The sequence below is a fragment of the Arctopsyche grandis genome, chromosome 8, assembly GCF_051622035.1.
Source record: "Arctopsyche grandis isolate Sample6627 chromosome 8, ASM5162203v2, whole genome shotgun sequence".
In the NCBI taxonomy this organism is placed as follows: Eukaryota; Metazoa; Arthropoda; class Insecta; order Trichoptera; family Hydropsychidae; genus Arctopsyche; species Arctopsyche grandis.
The window spans coordinates 7,046,811-7,056,381 of record NC_135362.1 but is presented as its reverse complement, the minus strand read 5'-3'; the positions used below and the strand labels follow the sequence as shown (position 1 = coordinate 7,056,381).

General features: G+C 28.4%; 1 protein-coding gene across 1 annotated transcript; it reads left to right on the top strand.

Annotated features, from left to right (window-relative positions):
- The first annotated feature begins 239 nt into the window (after nt 1-239).
- On the top strand, nt 240-2,841 carry LOC143915953 (kelch-like protein 15). Its single transcript, XM_077436775.1, has 10 exons — nt 240-421; nt 510-670; nt 767-969; nt 1,047-1,241; nt 1,317-1,493; nt 1,579-1,728; nt 1,795-1,943; nt 2,017-2,236; nt 2,309-2,495; nt 2,572-2,841. Exons 1-10 carry the CDS (start codon nt 291-293, stop codon nt 2,727-2,729), a joined length of 1,731 nt encoding a protein of 576 aa, XP_077292901.1. The 5' UTR covers nt 240-290; the 3' UTR covers nt 2,730-2,841.
- Nucleotides 2,842-9,571: the final 6,730 nt, after the last annotated feature.

Below are 9,571 nucleotides of genomic sequence, written 5' to 3'. Positions count from 1 at the left end.
AGAAAAATATGTATATACATACGTACATACATACATACATACAAATATATGTATATAATTCGGATTAAAAAACAATGGCTTGCGGTTAAGATTGCATTTTTTAGAAAATACATATACATATATATATATATATATATATATATATATATATATATATATATATATATATATATATATATATGTATATACATAATAAAAACAAGATAAAAAGAATAAATTACCATTATCGTTTCATTGCATTGAAGACTAACAAAGCAAACAGTGCACACTCAACATTCTCAGGTATCAAAATGTGCGACTTACCAAAAAACTCACGCGTTTTTCGTAATCCTGATCATAAATCAAACACTTTGGATCGCATTTACAAACTGTACGAACAGCGTCGATACTATGACGTTGAAATAGTTTTAAATGATCAAAGGTAATATGTATGTACATATATGTAATATTTCAAAGGTAATAAACATCATAGTTTGAATTTTTTTTAATTATGATAAATAATTTTTAAGATATCAAGTGCACAGTGTTGTCATATCTGCAGTAAGCGAATACCTCAATTTGAAACTATTCGACAATGTGGGAACACCATCACTCAAAGTGATCCCAATCAACAACTTGGACAATGATGCTACTCAACGTGCTATAGAATATTGTTATACAGGAGAAATAGGCAATATATATATTTTTTTTTTCAAATATGATTAAGTTCCGCATTCATATGTACATATCCCATTATTTCTGAATTATAATCGCATCTTTCTCATAGAATTTTCATACGAGACTGTCCTCAAAGTTTTAACAGTAGCTGGCCTATTTCAATTAGAATCACTCGTGGAAGCTTGTTGCAATTTCATGTCTGATATAATCGATACGACAAACTGTTTAGAATTCCATGAAACTGCCAATTTATATGGATGTACGGCCTTGGGTGATAAAGTAATCAATTTCATACTCCGAAATTACAAAATGGTATTTTTAATTCATCGTAAAATAAATATGACTTCATTTCCGATAGTAGTAATGAAAAATTTACTATTCTGTTATAGATAGCACAAACTAATCAATTTCTGGATATTTCTGTCGATAAATTGCAGCGTCTTTTACGGATGAATTTGAACGTTTCATCTGAAATTGAAATATTCGATAGTGTGAAAACTTGGGTTTCTCACGACATGCCAAATCGTAAAATCCATCTACCTTCATTGCTGAAATTGATCAATTTACCAATGCTACCTGACAATGTACATATACTATTTAATTATTTTAATTAATTCAATAATCTGAATCCAAACAAATCTTAAAATTACTTATTTTAGTTACTGTACGGTGAAGTTACAACTCTGTGTGAAGGTGTGCAGAATTGTCCGAACCTTATTATTAGTGCACTGCAATGGAAACACTCACCGCATACCATAATAAATTCGGATGTAAATTGGAACAAATCGCGAACACGCATAAGCACAATTATATTAGCCGGAAGCTTAACAGATGAGGTCAGTTTCAGAATTCAAAATTTTTAATGAATAACTGTTTTGTAAGGACATTTTTCCTAACAACTTATTTTTGCATTTATTTAAGGGTGTTTCAAAAGTGGAAATTTTCAATCCGAACGACAACGCCTGGTTGGAATTCTTAGATACGAATATCGCTAGGAAAAATGCCAATTATGTACTAGTTGGTGATGAGTTGATAGCAATAGGAGGAGAAGACAATAAAATACGCAACACTGTAAGTATTTCCAATGATGGATTTAAATTTAGATAAATATGCGATATAAATTGTACCGCTTTTTAGGTAGAAAGTATCGATTTAAAAACTGGTAAAAAGATAAACTTGCCATCACTACAAATAGGCAGAGTTGGGTCTGTTGCTGCTGCTATAGGAAATGTGATTTACGTATTTGGAGGAAATGATGGATCCACGACTGTCAATTCAGCAGAAAAGTATATCCTTATACCTACTGAAAATCGTATTTTTTCGTGAAAATGAATTTTAATCCAAAAACTCGTATCACAGATGGGATCCCGTAACCAGAAAATGGTCGTTCACAACACCGATGATAACCGGTCGGCGCGGATGTGGAATAACCGTTCTCGACAACGAAATTTATGTAATAGGTGGATGGAATGAATCGGCAATTGATGACTTCGGTTATAAGAATGTAGAAGTCTTTTGTCCATGTTCTGAAAAATGGAGGACTTGTGCGCCAATGAACGAATCGCGACATTGGATTTCAGTGAGTACAGCGTCCATACTTCGCAAATGCTTCACATCATGATTGATGATTCTAAATTCTTCTCACTAACAGGCAACAACATATGATGGGAAGATTTACGTATTTGGCGGTCGTCAAAAAGGTGAAGTAGACTCTCAAAAGCTCAAAAGTGTAGAATGCTATAATAAAAGTACCGACAGTTGGTCTTTCATAGCAGACATGAGCACTTCCGGCTATGGAGTGGCTTCTGGCGTATTGGGAAATAATTTGGTAATCATTGGTAAGTACAAACATTTATAATCATTTATTAAAAAATCTAAAATTTGTTGATTAAACTGAAATTCAAATCTTCAAAGGTGGAGCTACCAGCGATTGGAAAAGGAAAGGTGTGGAAAAATATAGTAAAAATCTGAACAAGTGGAGTTCTTTGCCGTCTGTGCGTGAAAAACGTGAAAATTCATACATATTTTCTGTGCCGACTTCATGGCTCGATCGGAAATTATCATTGAATTAAGAAAACAGACGAGACATAAAAACATTTCAGATGATAATCATACATTATATATGTACATATTATACTATGTATGTATATATTATAATTTATATAAAATAAAATGCTTTCATTTGAAATATAATATTTGAATCATGTCATCATTATACCCGCCTTTATTTAAATTTACATTTACAAGTACTTACTTTTTTTACTATGAAAGACTTGGACTTTCGCCGTATTGCAGTTTATAAAATAATCCACGAAACTCAGAAGGATTGTTTTGTAGACTTTATTAATTTACTTCATAATACAAACTAACTAAATTTATAAAACTGATGGTAGGTCAATTTTCAGCCAATATCCATAGTTGTGCCATCGTAATTACCTTATATCGATATAATATGAAAATATTCATATCAAGCATGTATAAGATAAATTACTATGACATCGAAAAATACTGTGGTTCCACAATCAAGTTAAAGTTAAAGATAGCTATTATTATAATAATGAAACACGAGTTTGTTTTTCACAAACAGGAATTGGTTCTGTGGTTGATAGCAAATATACTGTAGAGAATATTTATTTGTAATGAAATTACACCAGATGCATGCATAATCAAAGTGAACAAAGCTATCAAATGAAATGATAATCTTTTTACGCGGTCCAATTCACTGTCTCTTGTCAGTGAACACTTTAATCCCAAATCTTCAATTTGGCGAAAATTTCATCACAATGGGTGGGGACGGTGTAATCAGATGGATGAATATAACCCAAATTAGGTAAAAAAAAACATAATAGAGAGGTTTTCATCCATCAATAAATTCTTATATAATAAATGGCTAACATTGATGATATGTTTTACGTATTTACATAGTAGATACTCATCTACATACATATTATACATACAGACATACATACATATATACATTAAAATCGTAAATGGACGCATCTTCAACGATACGTCGTTCGTTCAACGATGTAATAATGTCGAAATCGATTTGCGTATCGCAAAAGAGATTCCTACTATCGACCTATTTGAAGTGTGTTGATATTTCAATATTCGTATAAATTTCTCTTAGCCGAGATTTCTCCAAATGAAGCATAATAGGGCACGTGTTGAATTTGATACATCTTTTGCCGAAAGAAACGAAGCCAATTACGTATAAACTAACATTCACGTTCATTAGTACCTATTTATTACATATACAACATATAGAATAAAAGGATTTGTGTACGTATGCTCGTAACATGTGTAGTAAATGGGATAATAATATAGGGATATATTACTTCGACGAAAAGTTATCTGATGAGGTAACGATAGATTTATTTTCTGTCAAGAAATTACATCGTCATATCGTTTTTATCCATTCAAAATCTACAAAAACGCGAATTTACGTTTTAGAGTTGTGTGCTTTATTGAAAAAAAAATCAAATTTTGAAACCACGTTTCAAAACTTTCACTTAGACGAAAAAAAGTATTAAAATTTTCACCATTTTTCAGTCTCTATCGTCAAAATTTACGCAAAAATGGAAATTTTAATAATTACAGTCTTAACTTTTTCTTGTACTTTTTTATGGTTTTTATCTTGCTAATTAAAAATAGTTTACTAAAATGCTTTTCAACTTATGGATCTAATAATAATTTAAAAATTATATTCATCCATCATTTTAAAACTGTTTTAATTTATCATTTTGCACGAGATCTAGATTCAAAATTATCATTTATTAACTCGACATGTATTTATGTGTATTTTCATTCTATTTTTGAATCGATACGACATTGCAAATCATTTATTTCGGCTTTTTTCTTGGATTAAATAAATGTATATATAATTCAGAATATTTACCTCTCAGATATTTTATAATATACATATACAAAGACGAAGTGAATTTAAATTATTAAATAGAAAAAATCGATCTTCAAAAGATATATATGTATGTATATACATATATGTATGTATGTACATGTAATATGTACACAATTATATTCATCTTTTCATAAATAAAATAAATGCAATGTTATATCCTTCGTAAAACAATATTTATCACAACATTAACTATTTCCACCTAAGTTATGAATACACCGCTGTCATCTCCGAATCCAAAACAATAAATAAATATTAAGAAAGCATTACTGAGATCCGGTCAAGACAGATATGTACATATGTACATACGTATAAATGTGTACATATGTACAATGGAATACCTTAGGATTTATTAATACGAGATTCTTCGTATCGACCTCACAATGTGCTCTGAGATGCCAAACGAAAAATATAATATAAAAACAGAAGATGGAACACAAATCCGTCTTTACATATTGGATCAAACGAATAACATAGGAGGTACGGATAGAAAAAAAATTGACTCTGCACGCTATTTATGTATGTATGCATATACGCACATGATTTGTAATTTATAAGGGTTTTTTGCATATTATTGCCAAATGAGAAATGAGAAATGCATGAATTAATAATAAAACTCCGGATATATGTAAACCCGAAATGATATGTTATTTTTATTAATAAAAATAATCGAACATCCAGTTATTATAAACAAAATGAAATCGACACCAAAACATTTTCAAAAATGTGATTCAAAGATATCAAATATCAAAATAGTGATTCTCTTCTGATAATAATGCTTTTTGGTGTTTTAAAACGTCATGGTGCAAGTCACACAATCGAAAACTATTATTTATATAATAAATTATACATATATATATATATATATATATATATATATATATATATATATATATATATATATATATATATATATATATATATATATATATATATATATATGTTACAGTTGAAGCGTATATTCCAATTGTGATATATTTTGACTAGTTACATAGAATATATTCCGTCTAAGTCAATTAATATGGCTAATTACACTTCAACTGGTTAAAATGTATGTATTACAACAGAAAATACATTTCAACTATAATTCAAGTTGTTAACCGGTTAGATTAAAAGGTTAAGTTCACGTCAAAACGTCACTGTTCTAGTAAATTAAGTTGGAAAGTCACATTCTTATTTTGAACACATTCTTAACACAGTTATCGTAATACAGTACTCATTACCTTTATTCGTATATACCGAGCGAATATTAACGCATTAATGAATTCTAAAGCATTCAAAGCTCAACTGTTATATTAAAACTGCACATTGTAGAAATATTCTAAAATAATGGTAAAAACTTAAAAATGTATTTTAGCCCTAAAGGGACGCAATTTTTCAATGACTCGTTTAGAGTTGATATGTAATTAAAATATTTTTTTTCTTATTCTACAATTAATAATTTTGAAAAATATGCCAAAATATTTTGATTACAAAGCATTTTTTACGTAACGAAATAATAAATTTTATTCGGCAAAATGCACATACAAATGCAAATTTTGTACAAAATGAAAAATTGTTATTAAACTGCAATATGTATGTTCATATTCTTTTTGAGGCTATTTTCCGTAATAATAATACATAGAATTAGCTGGATGAAATTTCGTCTTTAATTAAAATGAACGCTTTGTATCAATATGTACATATGTATGTACGTATAATGAAACGCGAAATTGTAGACCCAAACAAGCGCAAACAATTTAAAACGGATTTCAATTTAATTGCATTAAAATTTTAAATATTTCAAAGAAAATATTTATTTAATAAAAAAAATTACAATTAAATATCAAACAGACTTTGTCTCCACAGCTTATTATAATATAACATATTATAATAAGTATTTTTCAAGCTTTAATTTTCCTCGTCGCTTGAAAAAGCACATTTCAACCGATTTCATACTAGTTTCCATTGTTAACCACAACAATCGATCATTGTGAATTAAATGACATTCGAAAAAGAGTTTATCTAAAATTGACACTATGCTCGAACTTTTAAATGCAACAGTAAAATGACACGATTGGATTAAACGAAACAGCAACTTATTCAAAAAGATCTATTAAATCGCTTTGAACGACACGTAGTATATTACCAAAGTGTTTTTCGATACACATAGCTTTCGCTTGTGGATGAAAAATTATAAAATATAATGTTTATTATATATGTATCGTAAAATTTCCAACAAAAATGATAAATGCAAAGGTCGTCCCTAATAAATTGTCGCGAATTTCTTTCGTGAAAAAATCATTTTTTAATGTTTAAACTGTTGCTTGAATTAAACAGCCGTATTACATAAAAGCATAGTGATAATAAATTTCACGTTACTTTCTTATATATTTATACATATAAATATATGTACTAGTTGTTTTACACGGCTTCACTCAGTATTTTTAATATAAACAGCTTAAGCGTGTTGAATCTAGTAGTAAATATTCATTTGTTTTTTTATTAAATTTATTTGAATCGAAAAAAAAAATCGAATCGTCGTATTAGAAACTTTCCCAACAGTTATCAACCAAAAATACATACTTACATATGTATGTATATACAAAGTCTCTTTCGAAATTATATATTAGATATCAATAATATAATATATACGAGCTGGCTACGCCATTTAATTGCACATGTACCAAAATATATAAACTTTAAAATCTTCCTGTGTAATGATAATATATGTAAATATATTCTACCGAATATATGTAAAATTAAATGGGAGTACTTGCTTTTATCTTCCCAATGCGTGCTAGAATTATATTGTATTAAATTATTATGTGTATATGAATTTTATTGTCGTAATAATGCCCGTTTTCAACGTGAGCTCTTAATTTTAATCGAATACGGAGGAGTTTAATTATTTTTATTGCTCTTCGAGGAATTTTTGGTAAAAGTACGTTTTACATTTTATTTATAAATTCCTTTACCAAACCACCTACCATATAAACACTGGTGGAAAAGAAAAGATGTTATTAAAAACTGGAATGAGTTTTAAAAAAATTACCTTTTTTTAATTCAATCGCTTGATCTTTAAAACGTGGCCATGAAAAATTTGATTTTATAGATTTATCAGCCTATATATATATATATATATATATATATATATATATATATATATATATATATATATATATATATATATATATATATATATATATATATATATATATGTATATATATATATATATATATATATATATATATATATATATTAAATAATGCTCGCTGTACTATAATAGTCGTTTCGATTCAACATATTATATGTATAATATACGTATGTATATGTACATATAATAAAAACACTGCCAACAAAACGTACGAATATAAAACGAACATAATAACAGATCAACAAAAAACTTCTACATATACTGTTTGCTTCCAATGTTTTCTCTAGGTTAATAATTATCTCAGCATTTAGCGCCATCTATTGAAAATTTATTTAATTAATTATTTTTTCTATTGGTGGTTTATATGTAGGTTGTTAGGTAGATTCTATCATTTTTTTTCATATTATACACTTAAATATAAATATTAAATTAAATATATTAAAAGGTATTTGAAAAAAATACTAACGCGTGCGGATTGAACACAGGACCAACACATTTCTTTTATTTTTTTTAAATTAATAGCTTAATATGCCACAACCCATGCGATGATATTACATCGGACACAACACTATGTAGTATATCATATATATAACGACGGTAATCTGTGTGTGTGTGGGTGTGTGTGTGGGTGTGTGGGTGTGTGTGTGGGTGTGTGTGTGTGTCCTAACTCTCGCCGAACATAATGAACGAATCGATAAAAATCGATTAATTCATTTTTGTCGCGACTCGAACCGATCACCCCAAATAGCCTGAATATGGGTCTAATGAGGTAATGGTCTCGGACATCGTGCCAAATCCAATTTTTCATTTCGCCTTTTTTTTTTTAACATTAATTGAAATATTCCTTCTCGCCATATAAAAATACGTAATTTTAATAATTTCATTTGGCGAGGTTTTGAACCATTTTTTTTTCTTTTCATATAATACAATTAAATATATATTTTTAATTGAAATTATTGAAATTAATTTATATTTTAGCGATATTTGAAAAATAAAATTAATTCCAAAACGCGGGATCGAGCTGGGGTCCCCGCGTTCAGAACATTCACGCTAACCACTACACTGCCGTCTCGATAGAAAAAATGCTCTAAATTACGTACATAATATTCGATTACCCTTTACAAGTATGGGGAACCAATCATTCGCGTATCTTCGGCTTTCGTCGACAATCGACAATCGACTTCGGCTTTCGTCGACAATCGACAATCGACTTCGGCTTTCGTCGACAATCGAAAAATTTTTTTTTTTTCATTTTTTTCATATTTTTCATATTTTTCATTATTTTCATATTTTTCATTATTTTCAGTTTTTACAGTTTTTTTCAGTTTTTTTCATTTTTTTCATATTTTTCATTTTTTTCATATTTTTCATTATTTTCATATTTTTCATTTTTTTCATAATTTTCATTTTTTTCTGCCTTTGTCTTTCCGAAACCAGTCAATTCCATATCTTTAACTTTATTTTTATTCCAGTTTCAATTTCTTTTCGAAACCACCCGTTGAAATCAACGGGCCCTACACTAGTTATACATATAATTATCGTTTTATTGGAACTGAAAATATCATGGATAAATGATTCAAAAATATTACCTTACCGTAAAAATGTTACTTTACGTCAGTTAAATTCAATAAAACTGGTATGGAAAGGTTCAGAATACAATATTTATTACTTAAATAGTCTAAAGTTTTCGTCTAATATTGAAATTCTTTTTCTGAAACAATAAAATATAAAAAAAATCGGAATATTTTTAAACTCGTCGAAAATATACAAATCCCGAAAGCGAACCGTAAACCACATCAAAAATAAAATATATGCAGCTTTTTGCGATCGTTAAAGTGTATGGCGAAACATTTTTTTTCAC

What these genes read in the sequence shown, in the direction of transcription:
- LOC143915953 (XM_077436775.1), top strand. Translation starts at nt 291, where the DNA reads ATGTGCGACTTACCAAAAAACTCACGCGTTTTTCGTAATCCTGATCAT. An exon ending in TTGTTATACAGGAGAAATAG is followed by an intron (nt 671 to 766) that starts GCAATATATATA and finishes TCTTTCTCATAG; the next exon opens with AATTTTCATACGAGACTGTC. An exon ending in AAATAATTTGGTAATCATTG is followed by an intron (nt 2,496 to 2,571) that starts GTAAGTACAAAC and finishes AAATCTTCAAAG; the next exon opens with GTGGAGCTACCAGCGATTGG.